This window comes from Lycorma delicatula, chromosome 5 (genome assembly GCF_047948215.1).
Source record: "Lycorma delicatula isolate Av1 chromosome 5, ASM4794821v1, whole genome shotgun sequence".
Taxonomy (NCBI): domain Eukaryota; kingdom Metazoa; phylum Arthropoda; class Insecta; order Hemiptera; family Fulgoridae; genus Lycorma; species Lycorma delicatula.
In genome coordinates this window covers 126823896-126842174 of record NC_134459.1, presented here as the reverse complement: position 1 = coordinate 126842174, position 18279 = coordinate 126823896, and the positions used below count along the sequence as shown (strand labels likewise).

General features: G+C 30.5%; 1 protein-coding gene across 8 annotated transcripts in view; it reads right to left on the bottom strand.

The window, feature by feature from the left end:
* The window catches only part of LOC142325357 (major facilitator superfamily domain-containing protein 6), a 75920-nt gene that overhangs the window by 41788 nt on the left and 15853 nt on the right, over window positions 1-18279 (bottom strand). For 6 of the 8 annotated variants that reach the window (XM_075367027.1, XM_075367026.1, XM_075367028.1 and 3 more), the window contains 2 exons: window positions 5429-5622; window positions 2170-2453 (listed from right to left, as the gene is read on the bottom strand). In XM_075367027.1, the coding sequence (XP_075223142.1) occupies window positions 2170-2453; window positions 5429-5486 (342 nt within the window). In that variant the 5' untranslated portion in view covers window positions 5487-5622. Of the gene's footprint in view, window positions 1-2169; window positions 2454-5428; window positions 5623-8433; window positions 8611-11944; window positions 11964-18279 lie in introns of those variants that run through there. The other 2 variants (XM_075367029.1, XM_075367034.1) reach the window with 2 other exon arrangements.

The window sequence follows — 18279 nt, the reverse complement described above, 5'->3', positions numbered from 1 at the left end:
TCAAATTTTATAAAATAAAATGTTGGACACTGAAGAAAACAACCATTTGAAGTAACTTGATTTACAACTTGCTACTTATATCCACTTGAAGTAATCTTCTAGTAAGTATATTAGTCTAAAGATATTTCTGCCACATCTTTAAAACATTTCAGAAGTCATTTCCTTGAAACTTATAAAGCTTTAAATTATATTTTTGGGAATAAGTTTAGAAAGTAAACTTGACAAGAGAGTTCCAGATTATGTTGTCAGTTACAGACAAATCCAGGATTATTTGGCAGATCCATCAAGTTAAAAATACATTATGTATTTTTGGGTATGCAGTCATACCCAAGGCCGTGCAGCCCTAACGCTTGATCAGAAGTAGCAACACCATGGTATCTGCCAACTGCTTCAAGAAGCTGAAGAGTGAGATTATGTAATTAATCCCAAGCATAATGTTACATTGCTTGGGTATCTAAGAAGTGTCTTCATGAATGATCAGTGATGATTACCTATGATTGATCTAATGATTAATCTTTTTTAGACTTTTCAGGATTATGCTGGTGTGCAGTGAAGCATTCATTACATTTAACCAGTATCTTGACACCTATGTAACACTAGGACTACCTAACTAATAAATGACTGAAGATTATTATATCAAGAGCACCTTGAATAATTTGGTTATTAATATATTAAGACTTACATGAACTCATACTTGTTTTTAATAGCCATCAATACAACTCCAAACATGGTTAATAAATACCATAATGGTCTGATTTACACAGTACAGATCCTCATGGCAGTGATACTTTGTGATGCACCACCAGAAGATGATGATTCTATTAATATAGCAGTATAATTATGTAGTGAACAAAATATGAGTCTCTTCAGAAAATAACCAAACATTTTTAATTATGCGCCATTGGAGATATTTAATGACGGCAGTAAGCAACATTGTGTTCCATATTAACCTCCTCTGTAACTACATGTTCTTGGATTGTTGATATTTCATTTAGTTTTTGTTTTACTGTTATTTGAGTGCAACATGTTTAAGTGTTAGTAGTTATTTTTAGAATTTTCAGGAGCAACAATACAACGTAAAATTTTATGTGAAACAGGGGAAAATGTTTACAGAAACATTTCAACTTTTGAAACAAGTTTATGGGGATTACAGTCTGGGTCATATGCAATGTTATGAATGGTTTTCATCATTTAAAAGTGGAAGTAGTTGTTAATCAATTGAAGATGACCCTCAACCGGGAAGGCCTTCTACTTCAACCGATGACACCCAAATTCAGAAAATCAACGATCTGACGCATGCAAATCGCCGATTGATTGTAAGAGAACTTGCAGAAGAGGTTAGCATGTCAAGTAGATCATGCCCTGACATTTTGACTGAAAAATTGAACATGCATCCAGTTGCAGTAGAGTTTGTTCGTCGTTCGATAAATGAACAGCAGAAAGAACATCGTGGACATTTGTCGACAACTTCTTGAATAAGCCACTGACAACAAAACATTCATGCAAAGGATCATAATGGGAGACGAAATCTGGCTACGACATTGAAACAAACTTTCAATCATCAAAAAATCAAACATTAGAGAAATTGCTACTAACACGTACACACATTGCACTCAAATAACAAAAACAGAAAAAATAAATGAAATATCAACAATCCAAGAATATATGGTTACAGAGGAGGTTATGCAGAACACAATGCTGCCTACTGCATGTACTAAATATCTCCATTGGCGCATAATTAAAAATGCTTCGTTATTTTCTGAACAGACCTCATACACTGTGATACCAAAATATTACAACATGTGTAAAACTGCATAAAGATTATACCAAACTATTACATAAAATGAATATAGCTATTTTGCCATGTATATATATATATATATATATATATATATATATATATATATATATAGAAAACAATAATAGAGTTGTCATTACTATACATTTGTAAAACTGTGTTCAAATCAGAAATGAACCTACATTTTTGAATTGAAAAGAGAAGGATGCTGTCTTTTAGTAAGTCACTATTTTTGTTTTAATGATCATGTAACATCCAAAAAATACAACAGAACATGGAATGGGATTAATTATGTGTTGGGTTTAGAATAAATTAAAATTAAATTCTTTACATTTTAAGAGCTACGCTAAAAATCATCATAATTCATTTACCTGATTAGAACACACATGCAGCCCAGAACATGTGTCAATTTTCACTACATTAGAATCAGGTACTGGTATAAATACAAGTAAAACAAAAAATACATTTGTTGTACATAAAAGTAGAAGAAAAATAATTTTCCTGGCACTTTGGAATGTGTCAAGAATAAAACCAAAAACTGGCTTAGCTATAAGAAATAATACTGGAAGCACTGACGTAATTACACCCATAACCACCTCAGACACACCAAGCTGTTTTCCAAATACAGGAAGAAACGGTAACACTGGACCCATTGCTAAAAGCAACAAATAAAACAAAGATGATTGTAATAATAATATGATGATGATTACTTTAGTTGTTAGTAATTGGGTTCTTTATCCTTTTGTATTTCTCCAAATCATTCTTCCTTATCTAATTTCTTTCTTCAATAAGATTTAGTATTTCTTCAGTCATCCATCGTTATCATGGTTTCAGTTTTCTTTTCCCTAGGATTTCTTAAGCTGCTTTTGTGGCAATTTTTTTCCAACAATCAGTTTATCTGAGGCACTTGGTACAGGGAGAGGACTCCTTATACTGGGAATCATTAAATCACCATGATTTTATCAAGAAAAAGAGTGTTTCATATAATTGTATTCAACAACTACTCATGAAGATGAGGTTGGCAATTATATGGGTGAGGCTGTAACCTATATCACCAAACAATGCACCATGTAATGAAGAATATAAACTATAGAATATTTTTCCAATATGTAAACATTTTCTAAGTAAACCAAACACTACATAAAATTAATTCATAGTGTCATACAAAAAAAAATTAAGTAAAAAAGAGATATTTTTATCCTTTATTTATTTAATACATTAGTTTCCACTCCAGAATGAACAAGAGTACAAAGCAGGCCAGAATGGCCTTGCAGATTAATTTTAGAAAGCAGACTTATGAAGAAAAAACACCAACATTACATTTATAGATCTGGAGAAGCTTATGATGCATAGAATATAAGACAATGTTTAACATTTTAAGAAAATTTAACCTTAGATAAAGTAAAAGAACTTACTACAATCTATACAGAATTCGGCTAGCAGTTACGAGAAGAAAGTGGGCTCTAATTTAGAAAGGAGGAAGAGAAGAATATAGGTGGTTGCCATGGTTATTTAACTAATAACAGAAGATGCAATCTGGAGTTAAGGAAAAATCTGAGAGTGGAATAATTATCCAAGAATAAAAATAAAGTTTGCTAAATACATGTGTTTTTTTGGAATGATCAAAAACTGACTTGAATGAAATATAAGTCATGGATTTATTGCCAGGAGAGTCTCAGTTTGAAAATAAAGTTTAAAGTAAAGGCAGTGAAACATGATACAAGAAAAAATAAATTAAATATTCTCTAGAGAAAGAATAGTAAATGTCAAAGAAAACAGAGAATTTCCCTATACAGGCAGTAAAATTACAAAGGGTAGTCAATGGAATGTGGACTTCAAAGCAGACTGGGACAAGCAAAGAGGGTTTTTACACCATAGCAAAGTCTCTCTTAGTCTCAAACATAAATCTGACAATAAGAAAGAAATCTTTGAAGATATTTTTTCAAGAGATCTTTGAAGATTGTGTGAAATATAACAGATTATCATGGACAATTGTAAAAACAGAGAGAAAAATAATAGGGGCATGTGAAATGCAGTGATGTTAAAAAATTAGGTAGGTTGATAAAATTCAAAATGAGGAGGTTTTATGATGATGATGAAAATAGAGAGACATGTGGCACGACCTTTTAAAGAGATGAACTAGGTTGGTGGGCTACATATTTATATTTTGGAAATAGAGGATTGCTAGAAGATAAAATGTTTACAGAAACAAAAAGATTAGAATATACAAAATAGACCATTGAGAATATAAAATATATTAAATATGTCAATATATAACATAAGCACAGGAATAAAGGAATGAAGAATATCATCAAACCACACAATGAATAAAGTAGTTAATTTTTTTTTTAAATGAGTCAAACTTTGAAGGACAGATTTTTTTTGTTTTGTTTATTTTTTAAACAATTTCAAGTTTATACAAATGGAATAAATCCACATAAAACCAAACTTGAAGAAAAATTGTTTAATTATCAGCAATAAAGATGACATTGTGTTAGTTTTAGAGACAGAAGGCCAGAGTACAGATACCAAGCAGTAAAAGTTTTTTTTTTGATTCTGAGAATCAAGTAATTGTGCATTTTGTATTATGTAAAACTGCACAGACAACATATCTACTATATATATATGTTTTCCTATTAACTGATATTTCTCCTGCCACTTTCCTCTGGTTCACCTATGGCATAGACTCATTATATGTTCCTAGGAACTTAGAAGTAATATTAGTAATAAACACTTTATAATTAAAACTTCAATTATATTAAAGGATAAACTGGATTAGAGGGTGGATATGGCATACTAGGCTTTAGTTAAAATGTGCATCTGCCAGCCTCATGTTATTTTTCAACAACTCAACTCTGTTCTGCAATTATAAAATAAACTTACCTAAAGTAGCATTAAAATAACTCTGAGAAAATTTTCCTAATTAAGCAGTTAGGCTGGAATGGAATCACCCAGCCCATTTTAGTTAAGTGCTTGTATATGTATAGCAGTTAGCAACTGTATATTAATATGTTCAGTCATCTGTAAAAATTAAACTGGTAACTGGATCCACTCCACAGAACCAAAACTTTCCGACTATCAATGACAGTGGAAAAACCAACTTCATTACGGAACTCTCATACAGTCTGGCAGTATGGCTCATACCAAAATGCTTTGTCATTATTGAGATGGTGATGTGTTCTAGTCTCCCCCTCCAAGAACAATGTTTTCAACCTAACCATTTCTCCGCAAAGTTCATCAGTTACTTGAACAAAGTTTTCCATATATTTGTATCTTTACCTCCTATCTTAATGACATATTTTTAAAATCTTGTAAATTATTTCAGTTTTAGTTGATTCCAATTGATAAAGTTTATTTTGATTTGAAAGTTCTATTGCATTAAGTATAAAAGTAGTGCGTCATATCTTTAAAAAAAAAACTCACTATAAAACATAGAAGAATAAAGTATATTTCTTTCCATTGCTGGACAAGCATTTCTTAATTTTAAAATCAATTTAAAAATATAACCAGTTAAACATCATATCTTATTTTGCAGCTCTACTAGGTAAGAGTCCTTGGTCTCTAAACCAAGTAGAAATGAAACATTTTTATATACTTGTACAGTATAATAATAAACAGATAGAAACTTACCAGACATAAAGAAGAAAAAATGTGCTTTCACAGGTAATAACCTACGATTAACCTTCATATTTGTTAAACTGATATGAAGCGAATTATTATGTTATCGTGACTATATTATATTTTAATAAAAATACCACTACATTTAAGAATATGTATGACTAGTAGTATCACATATACCATATCAAGGGTTGCCAGCTGTCATCCTGTGCAACAAAAAAAGGTATCACGGTAAATGTTATTAATCTTGTAAAACAATCTCTTTATGTTTTTAATTATTTTTAATGAAAATTCCTCCTAGGCATTATCCTAATAAACTATCTGTTAGCAGAACTGTTAGTTAATTTTATGACAATTGTTTGTTATTTGATAGATTCAATTACTATAATAATAAATTACTATAATAATTACTATAATAAATTTTAGCATATCAATCAACATTTTAGAACAAAAATGTTGTAGAATTGTTATAAAAAATAACCATTCTTGTGTTAAAATTAAAATAAAAACTTTAAGTTTTCCACATTAATTTATTACCTTATAATTAAAATTAAAATTTATACAACATGAGTATTTTGGTAAATATCTTTTCATACAAAATACTGTTCTTAATATAATAAAATAATTTGATCATTATACTTCATTCAACTGAATAGGACATATAATAATACTGATGGACAAAAAAGAAAATTGGAGTATTAATTGGTTATAGCATCTCTTGGATGATCTATAGAGTATTGATTTAAGGTTAGAATCAAAGAGCAGTAAGTTGCGTACTTGGCCACAGATTGGCACCTTATCTTTCCCCTTGACAGATCTCTCTAGCAAAGATGGTGACTACTAAAAAGAAAGCCAACTGTGTTATGCAGTTCTTAAAATGTGAATCTGTGGTTACAGTTTAATGTACATTTTACAGAAAATGTCTAACTGTGAACCTCCAAGTGACATTAATATTTGTCGATGGTATCAAAAGTTTGAAATAATTGGATGTCTATGTAAAGGAAAGAGTATGGGATGACCTAGGGTGTCAGAAGGAAATGTTGAACATGTCAGGGAGTCTTCCCTGAGTAGCCCTAAAAGATTTATTAGAAGACCAGCTACAAACTACCAATGTTGGAGATAACAGAGTGGAATATTTTAACGAAACAATTATGTGTGTCAATACCATTTACAGCTGTTATATGCTTTGAAGCCAACCAACTATGCTGGGCATGCCAACTTCACAATCAAAATGTTGCAGCATGACTTTCTTAAGTGTATTGTATTCAGTGATGATTCAACATTCCATCTTAGTGGAAAAGTTAACATATATAATGTCCATATCTGGGAATCACAAAATCCATGAACTTATGCAAATTGCTTATTTGGATATAATGCTGTACATAAGTTAGACCAGAAAATTTTATTTGGCAACAAGACAGTGTGCCTCCTTACTAGCATAATTCTATACAGGACTGGCTGAATAACATTTTTCCCAATTGCTGGATCGGTCAGCATGGACCCAATAACAGAGCTTTTTTGCAGTGGCCTCCAAGGTCATCTGATCTGTTTTATAAAGGATGTTGTATATGTGTCTCTGCTATCTAATAATCTACCTGAATTGAGAAAAAGGACTGAAGCAGCTGTAGCTTCCTTTACTCCAGCCATGCTGATTTAAGTACAGGACAAACCCTCCTATCGGCTAGATGTGTACTACATGACGAAAGGTGCTCAATTGAACAGCTGTAGATAAAAACTGTAAGAGTTAGTCCTTTATTTTATTTATGATTCATTACTGTAGGTCTAAGTTAAGTGATATAGCTTTAAAACACTGGTATTCTTTTTTTGAACACTCTGTATTAAAACTTCACTTTGTTTCTATGTATCGATTTCACTTAGTAGTTACAGAACCACTAAATTAATTACAGAATTTAAGTCAACACAATTTTGTCTGATGATATAACACATTCTGAATGGGGCATTTTTAAGATGTCTTAATTTTTCCAATGAAGAAAAACGTTGTTCACATTAGTATCATGTTCTCTAGAAATTACTTTGCTAATGTTTTCTTTTACAAAATTAACAGTTTTCAACTTAAATGAAGAACTGTATTTCCTATATTTTAAAATATCATTAAAAATATTAGATATGCAACATAAGTAAAATTTGGAATTAAATAAACAAATTTAAATTTAGCAACAGAAAATATATTTTATATAAAATTAATAAAAATGTTTATTAGTGTTTTTAAAATTTCAAACAAATAAATCTGTTTTTAGTTACAAATTTAAGAGTGTTGAGTAAACAATTAAAACTGATTTTTGTTTACATATCTTTATAAACAATTTTATATTTCAAAAGTTGATTTTGTAATAAATTCATAAACACAATAATTATATTTCTGTCAATAAATAGTCTAGGAAAATGGAGAAGTATATGAATATTTATGAAAACTATTACTATTTACTGTTTATTCTGTTCCTTTCTTCATGTTAAGAGCTTTTGCAGAGATCTCTGCTTTATCAAAATGTATAAAATTATATCTATTAAATTAAAAGCATATTTTGAAAAATTAAAATGTAGATCTCAGTTTAAAAAACACTTTTAAATAATAACATTAATAAACAATAGTTATATTTTCTAACACAAATTCTAATAGCAGAATAACTCATTTTATACAAATGCCCGAGATGATAAACATGTCTGTATTTTAATTTCTCAAGATATGTGATTAACCTAATGTATATAATTTTATATCTCTATGAAAGCGCATAACATCAAGATAAGAAAAAAATATTATGTAACAATTAGGTTTTATAAATAATTACAAAGGTCAAAAAAAATAAATAATAATAATTTGGAACTGATATAGAAGTAGGTGAATTAGAATGCATTTTTTCTGCTGAATCTTAAAATAAAATCAGTTTTTCTTCATCACCCTCAGATTTTTAGTTAGTTATGATCATTTAAAATAGAGATACTTCTTAAATAACAGAATACAAAAATAATAATAATTAAAATTCCTTTATTTTGCAGACCTTTATGTTTATCTTAATTTATTTTCTTTTATTTCTTCTTTTGTGTTCAATGAAGTCCTCTTTTTATCATCCAGCAGTAGTCACTTGTCATAGATTCATCCAATCTGCCTTGATAACATTGTTCCATCTATAACATATCTTGGTGGAACCTTTCTCCATGTTCATTGTTGATGTCACCTAAGTTCAAAGAGAAATAGTCAAAATGACAATGTAAAAAATGAATTTTCAATGACATTCTGCAGCCTACAATTTTGTAGTTCACTAAGAGTTCAGCTATTTTGTTTCCAAGAAAACCAGTAACAACATTTTTGAATGCTGTTAGTTCTTTAGGATTCAGTTTGGCGTCAAATATATTTTCACAAACTAATTTTCTTATTTGTGGCCCAATGAACATTCCCTTTTAATTTGGCTTCACTTAATTGTGAAAAAATCTCAGCTAAATATTTAAAGCCGTCTCCATCTTATCTAATTCTTTTACAATATTCTTCATCAGGCCTAGTTTTATGTGTAAAGTGGTAAAATATTACGATCTCTTTAACAAGGGGAATACTGATATTTTCCTTGCCAGTCCTTAACTTCATAGTATTTGAAGTTACCGACTAACCCGCAAACACAAGAAACGGATATATTTTGTAAAGCCACTCTGGAGACAGAGAAAAAGCCCAATCGCTTTCAGGTCAGCAATGATTTGCCATGAGTGTTCATCATACTTAATAGCTTTTAAAATTTCTGACGTACTTTCATATGTTTCTTTCATTCCTATAGCTTGTGCTACCAATATAGTAGAAAACCAATTCAAGTTATGCAACAGCACTGCCTTTAAGCTTTTTTTTGATGATTCTATAAATAAATGCCAATCATGAATAAAATATTCAATATCCACTTCAAACACTAGCTCTTTAACATCATGGCAGGAACAAATTAAACGATCTCTTCTGTATTATTTCAGTAAATTTTTGTTTCGATTTCTATACTGAAATTTTAGTAACCTTGTTTAATAAATTCCATTCTTTAAGACATGAACCTAGGAGTTCTGCATGTTGTTTTGACAAATACAAATCACGAATTAGGTCGCTTAGTTCTGCTTATGTGATGAGGTGAGGTTCAGTATTTGATTCTTCTGGAATGTAATTAATATCTACTAAAGTTGAGAATTCATCAGTTGAGCATTCTGGATAATCAGAAATTACTTTCCAAGAAGTTGGAGCGATTGGAATCAGTAAATAAACACCATGAAATACTGGTTTCATAACTGAACAAACATTTGAGTATGCAATACTGCTTTTATTGTTTGAACTGAAACCAGTAACATTTGTTAAGCAAAAACAGCAGTCATCATAATGGTTAGTAGACTCTCGTGAAATCATAAGTATGCCAAAAGGCAAATGCTCTTTTTTCCTTTTAACCACTGGGTTAGTTTAACACAGCATTTAACATGTGCTACATGTGGAACCCAGGACATATCTTGGTCTCCCAAGGGACAGTTAAAGTAATGTTTGTAAGCAGTTTTCAGCAAATTTGAAACTAGTTTTCACTGACTTTTTGGGGTGAATTCTCTGCAATCTTAATAAAAAATATTTGGAGAATTTTTACAAGTCCAATTTTTATTCATTGTAAAATTCAAAATGTTTTAATGAATAAAAGTAAACTAAGATTTTTTTTTTGTTGTTTGTGGGCGAAAAACGCCTGGGCGTTATCATCGCCCAGAATTTTATTAATAAAAGGGTAAAATAACTCCAAAATAATAAAGTTTATAAGGTGTAAATATATTATTAATCATACAATAAAAATGTATTAAAACAAGCCAAGAAGGCAAAATAAAACTCAATACTAATACCACAGACTAAGATATTACAGAAATACTTACTTAATTAAAAAATAATTAAGTTTTAATTTATAAATACTTAATTACTTAAAACACTTCATAAAATTGTTTCACCAAGGAGTGTAATAAAACAGTCACACATACAACAAACCTTGATATTCAATAAAATAATACCAAAAGTTGTTTTGTCATAAAAATCTTTGACTAAATTTATGGCATCACTTATGAAACAATCTTTATAATATGGGTATGATAAAAATACCATCACTACTAAAGAACAAAAGTCATACCAAGAGCTGAACTCATACTGAAGAAACTTTCATCACGTTGAATTACTCATTACTTGATTCACTGACACATCTATACATGTCTGGCTTGACATGAAATGACATGATTCGACTGTTGTATATCAAATATAGGTCTACAGCATGCATCATAATATAAATTAGATGTGAATAAGCAAACATACAGATGTACAATCTTATTTGTATAGTTTGTTCCATGAATGATGGAACAAATAAATTTAAGAGATTGTAACTCAAGAATATTACATGATGGGTTGTTTCAGAATAAATATTCAGATTCAGGATATAAAATACTATATAGAACACCTACTCCCTTTTCAGTTCCAAATTTTATGTTGACCAGTGTTACATTTTTATTTAATTTTACAAAGAAGGGTTTGCAGCTTTGACTTACAATAGTCAGCTGTTTCATAAAAAAAAAATATTGCTTACTTGGAATAACATTTCTTATAATGTTAGTTATTATAGCAAATCAAGCTTTAAGATACTTACAGCAAAAAACTTTAAACTTAAAATAGACTACATGCATTAATATTTTCTATGTAAATAAATCTCCCTCAAAAATATTGGTTTATGCTTTGAGTTTTTAGTAATTTACACAAATTTGTTCCTTTTATAATTATCATCAAACACAAAAATTTCTACTGAACATTATTAACAAAACCAGTAATTTAAAAATAATTAAAGTGATTCTATTATTAATATGAAGCGAAGTGCTTACAAAAGACAAAACATTTTACACATCAAATGAATCAATTTATGTCATTGTAGCAGATAATTCATGTAAAATAACAAAAATTTATATATGCAGAAGATAATGCAGATGATAATATGTGTAATACAAATGTTTTACTATACAACATGGTTGTACAATCTGACATATGTAGGGCTGAAAAAAAATGTTTATCATTTCCAATCTTCTTGTGATACTGCTTTCTACTTCTTTTAACTAGCTACACTTAATGAGGTTTAATTTACCCCTAATAAACCAGCTCTGAGTCTGCTCCTCCACTTTTTCATTTGCTGATTAACAAAACAGATTTTACTAAGAAATCAATATTAACTCCTTTTATTACTGTTAATTAGTTTTCATATAATACTGGAATAATAATATTTCTTCTTCAGACAATGAAAACCTTTTCAATTTAATATTTGCAAAAAAATGTCAAAATATCAATTTATTATTACTATCAAATTATATAAATAATACCATTGTATTATATTATTGATTATAATATTATACTATATATTATTTCTCTACTTAATTTCTTTAACCTCAAAATTTTATTTTTTCCACTAAAAAAAAATTATCTTTAAATAGAGTGATAAGCATGATGAAGTATGATTAAAGTGTTTTACAAAATAATTAATAACTACTCACTTTTTAAATGTACAGAATTGTGCTTCTAGATATCTTGATGTAGTTATTATATTTGTCTATTTTTCAGCATTGTACCAAAAAACAGTTTCTTACTTTTCAAGGAAACTTTTCCTTAGTCCTTAGAGACTACTTTATTCTCTGGCTGAATTTCATATCAAGACTATATAATGTTTTTCATGATTTACTATGTTGTTTTTGTAAGATTCAGTAACGGTAAATTACAATTTAATACAAGAGAATTCCCCTACGAAATTGTAACATTGTATAAAATGTGAGGTTTCATTACACAGGAAGCTCATTAATTTGTTGTATTACATAATCTGACCCAATTAATGACTGCACTGCATATAAAACACCTAAAGTGCAAGAGGCACCAATCAGAGTTGCTTTCTCTAAAGTATAACATATGCTCATTATAATACATATAAAATAAATATTCAACCTTTCCTATAATGAATACATTGATGGTTCATTTTAGAGCTGCATTTCAGTGAAGTTGGCAAGGCGAATTAATATGGAACAGTATATTCAGCTTACTGAAAAGGCAATGAGAAACCACTTCACTCCACCCCCCATTCTGGTAAGATTACCATGGGATGCTTGTTATACTTGAAAACATGTTTGTCATTTTCAGAAGTAACTTATGACTCATGTTAACACAAAAAACTAAATGAATAAATAAAATTCAGGTCAAATATAATTGACAGCCCTGTAGAATGGATATTCTAATCACTTCAAGACAAGCACCATTATAAAGAAACACGTCAACACCACTATGAGTTGAATAATCTTTATATTAAAAATATTTGATAAATTGGTAAACCCCCTCGCCAACGGACCTTGCCGTTGGTGAGGGGGCTTGAGTGCTCAATGATACAGAGTAGCTGGACCGAAGGTGCAACCATATTGGAGAGGTATCTGTTGAGAGCCAGACTAAGGAATGATTCCTGAAAGAGGGCAGCAGCTCTTTCAGTAGTTGTTAGGGGCGTGAGTCAGGATGACTTAAACGGCCATATCAACCACTCAGTCCTCTGAGTACTGTGCAGCTGAAAGCAATGGAAAACTACAGTTGCTTTTTTCCAAGAAAATATGGCTCTCTGCATTTTCATATAGCAATGATGGAGGCGCCTTCCTTAGTAAAATATTCCGGAGGTAAACTAGTCCCCCGTTCGGATCTCTGGGTGGGGACTACTAAGGAAGGGGTCACCAGAAAATTAAAAAATAACATTCTACGAGAGGGAGCGTGGAATGTTAGAAGTTTAAAAAAAGGTTGGTAGGCTAGAAAATTTAAAAAGGGAAATGAATAGGATAAATGTGGATGTAGTAGGAATTAGTGAGGTTCAGTGGGGAGAGGAAAGCGACTTTTAGTCAGGTGATTTTAGAATAATTAACTCAGCTTCAAATAATGGGCAGGCAGGAGTAGGTTTCATAATGAACAAGAAGATAGGGAAGAGAGTAGAGTATTTCAAAACGCATAGCGATAGAATCATTGTAATAAGGATAAAATCAAAACCTAAACCGACAACGATTGTTAACGTTTATATGCCTACAAGCGCCCATGATGATGATGAGGTAGAGTGTGTATACGAAGAGATTGATAAAGCAAATAAACACGTAAAAGGAGATGAAAATAATAGTTGGAGATTGGAATGCAAGCATTGGAAAAGGCAAGGAAGGTAATATGGTGAGTGAATACGGGCTGGGCAAAAGGAATGAAAGAGGGGACAGACTTATAGAGTTTTGCACGAAGTAAAATTTAGTAATTGCCAACACCCAATTTAAAAATCATAATAGAAGAATATACACTTGGAAAAAGCCAGGCGATACTGCAAGGTATCAGATAGATTATATCATGGTAAAGCAAAGATTTAGAAATCAACTCGTTGACTGCAAAACTTTACAAACAACCCATTTATTACTATTACCCAACCCACCGGGGTTGGTCTAGTGGTGAACGCGTCTTCGCAAATCGGCCAATTTTGAAGTCGAGAGTTTCAACGTTCAAATCCTAGTAAAGGCAGTTACTTTTATATGGATTTGAATATTAGATCGTGTTCTTTGGTGGATGGGTTTCAATTATCCAAATAACTAAGAAATGGTCAATCTGAGGCTGTACAAGACTACACACTTCACTTACTCTCATACACATTATCCTCTGAAAGTAATACCGAACAGTGATTCCCGGAAGGCTAAACAGAAAAGAAGTATTACCTGCATGATAAAAACCAAGCAGTTTTTACATTTTTTTTTACACTTATCCTCTTACGAATTAAAATTTTTGTTTGCCTGTCTTTCATAACTTGGTAAGTTGAGTAAATAATCCTTGTAAAAATTTTATTATTCACAGATAAAATTATCTAGATGTCAACAATGTAAAATGCACAACTCAAATCTACATTTGACATCACTGAGTTTTGCACAAAGTATAATTTAGTAATTGCCAACACCCAATTTAAAAATCATAATAGAAGAATACACTTGGAAAAAGCCAGGCGATACTGCAAGGTATCAGATAGATTATATCATGGTTAAGCAAAGATTTAGGAATCAACTCGTTGACTGTAAAACTTACCCTGGAGCAGACATTGATAGCGACCATAATTTGGTGATAATGAAATGTAAATTGGGATTTAAAAACCTGAAGAAAAGGTGTCAGATGAATCGGTGGAATTTAGAGAAGCTTGAGGAAGAGGAGATAAAGAAGATTTTTGAGGAGGACATCGCAAGAGGTCTGAGTAAAAAAGATAAGGTAGAAAATGTAGAAGAAGAATGGGAGAATGTTAAAAAGGAAATTATTAAATCGGCAGAAGTGAACTTAGGTGGAACAAAGAGAACTGGTAGAAAACCTTGGGTTTCAGACGATATATTGCAGCTGATGGATGAACGTAGAAAATATAAGAATGCTAGTGACAAAGAAAGTAAAAGGAACTACTGACAATTAAGAAATGCTATAAACAGGAAGTGCAAACTAGCAAAAGAAGAGTGGATTAAAGAAAAGTGTTCAGAAGTGGAAAGAGAAATGAACATTGGTAAAATAGACGGAGCATACAGGAAAGTTAAGGAAAATTTTGGGGTATATAAATTAAAATCTAATAATGTGTTAAACAAAGATGGTACACCAATATGTAATACGAAAGGTAAAGTCGATAGATGGGTGGAATATATTGAAGAGTTATATGGAGGAAATGAATTAGAAAATGGTGTTATAGAGGAAGAAGAGGAAGTTGAGGAGGATGAAATGGGAGAAACAATACTGAGATCTGAATTTAAGAGAGCATTAAAAGATTTAAATGGCAGAAAGGCTCCTGGAATAGACGGAATACCTGTAGAATTACTGCGCAGTGCAAGTGAGGAAGCGATTGATAGATTATACAAGCTGGTGTGTAATATTTATGAAAAAGGGGAAGTTCCGTCAGACTTCAAAAAAAGTGTTACAGTCATGATACCAAAGAAAGCAGGGGCAGAAAAATGTGAAGAATACAGAACAATCAGTTTAACTAGTCATGCATCAAAAATCTTAACTAGAATTCTATACAGAAGAATTGAGAGAAGAGTGGAAGAAGTGTTAGGAGAAGACCAATTTGGTTTCAGGAAAAGTATAGGGACAAGGGAAGCAATTTTAGGCCTCAGATTAATAGTAGAAGGAAGATTAAAGAAAAACAAACCAACATACTTGGCATTTATAGACCTAGAAAAGGCATTCGATAACGGAATAAAATGTTCAGCATTTTAAAAAAAATTAGGGTTCAAATACAGAGATAGAAGAACAATTGCTAACATGTTCAGGAACCAAACAGCAACAGTAATAATCGAAGAACATAAGAAAGAAGCCGTAATAAGAAAGGGAGTCCGACAAGGATGTTCCCTATTCCCGTTACTTTTTAATCTTTACATGGAACTAGCAGTTAATGATGTTAAAGAACAATTTAGATTCAGAGTAACAGTACAAGGTGAAAAGATAAAGATGCTACGATTTGCTGATGATATAGTAATTCCAGCCGAGAGTAAAAAGGATTTAGAAGAAACAATGAATGGCATAGATGAAGTCCTACGCAAGAACTATCGCATGAAAATAAACAAATACAAAACAAAAGTAATGAAATGTATTAGAAATAACAAAGATGGACCACTGAATGTGAAAATAGGAGGAGAAAAGATTATGGAGGTAGAATAATTTTGTTATTTGGGAAGTAGAATTACTAAAGATGGACGAAGCAGGAGCGATATAAAATGCCAAATAGCACCAGCGAAACGAGCCTTCTCAGTCAGTATTATAATTTGTTTACTTCAAAAATTAATTTAAATGTCAGGAAAAATTTTTTGAAAGTATATGTTTGGAGTGTCGCTTTATATGGAAGTGAAGCTTGGACAACTGGAGTATCTGAGAAGAAAAGATTAGAAGCTTTTGAAATGTGGTGCTGTAGGAGAATGTTAAAAATCAGATGGGTGGATAAAGTGACATATGAAGAGGTATTGCGGCAAATAGATGAAGAAAGAAGCATTTGGAAAAATATAGTTAAAAGAAGAGACAGACTTATAGGCCACATACTAAGGCATCCTGGAATAGTCTCTTTAATATTGGAAGGACAGGTAGAAGGAAAAAATTGTGTAGGCAGGCCACATTTGGAATATGGAAAACAAATTGTTAGGGATGTGAGATGTAGGGGGTATACCGAAATGAAACGACTGGTACTGGATAGGGAATCTTGGAGAACTCCATCAAACCAGTCAAAGACTGAAGACAAAAAAAAAGTAAATTATAAAAAAATTAGTTTTCTGTAAATACTCAGTAACTAATTTAGTTACAGACTTCTTTTAGGTCTTAAAACACTCAAACCACCACTCTGTGGTGTGGTTTTATGTCACACTACAGAAAAAGAGCATGCACCAACTATGTTTACTCAAGTATGAAAAGAATTTTAAGAGAACATAGCTTTTCTTATACTTAAAGCCTTATCTCAATGAAATTCAAATTGAGATATCTCAGAAACTAATTAATATACAGAATTCATGCCTTAAAACATGATTGACATGGCTGTCAAGTACCATCAAATGAGCCTCAACTGACTTCTATCACTCAATTCAGATAAACGTTTTGAGAGAACACATACAATTCCTCACTCTACAGCTAGCATATTTTCCATGACCATTAAGAAGGCACAAAGACAAACTTTGAACCGAGTAGGAATCTACCTACCTGAACTAGATTTTAATCATGGGCATACAATGTCCTATCATGTACAAAATCTTTTAATAATGTGAAAGTGGAGATGAAATATAAGGGTCAATGCACAGCTAATGTTGTCTGGAAAGAAGTCTTATGAATCACAAAGTAAATTATCTTTTATAGCTTAAGTTAATTTATTTACAGTTGCTGTGGAGCAATACAGGTCTCCTTTAGTAATTCTGAAAAGATCTTCTAAATATACAATTTAATCTAGTTACAAACAGGGTCGTTTTTTTTACTTCCTTTTAAAGTCACAGTTTCATTATATCTTATACTGCTTTTAATGTTGTTTTACAGGTCCTTTTTATTATAATAAACAATTCAGAATATTATTTAATAAAAATTTTTATTTTAAGTACAAAAAAAGCATTATGTTGATCAGATGAAAAGATTTCCAGTAGAATTAATATTAACATCTGTTTAACTACTACAAGACATACACAAAAGTAAAATATTCACAAAATCACACAAACAACTTGTTTTAATATTATAAAAACACAACAAATAAAACAGAGTTACAGACATACAGTTTTTAATAACACTCTACCTCATAGTACTAATTTATAAAAATATAATTAGCTATTGTTATAATTTTACCTGTTGTGAATGTTATTACACAAACACTAATATATCACTATATAATATAACACTAATATAACACTATATAATATAACACTAATATATAAAAATAAAATATCAGTCAGTCTGTACTTTATTCTTGAATTTATAAAATTTTATTCCTCAAAATGATAACGTTAAGTTTTTTTAATAAAAAAAAAAACATTGATAACTTTCAAATTGCTGTGATAATTAATTGTTTTATTTAAAACATTACAATTATTTAGAAACAGCTGAATTTTAGATGGAAATGTACACATACACATAAATGGATTCTTAATATTTAAATAATACATGTTTCTCTACTGTAAGAATAATATTGAATAGGAACTAAAAATTAAATTAAATTAAATATTTCCAAAAAAAAGAAAACAAAATTCCTTTCTAACTTTAGCAGAAAAAATAAGTTTACTTCATACTCTAAATCATTCAAATTCTGATTTTGAAGTACATATTGATAAATGTATAATTTATACAATAAGTAATCCTG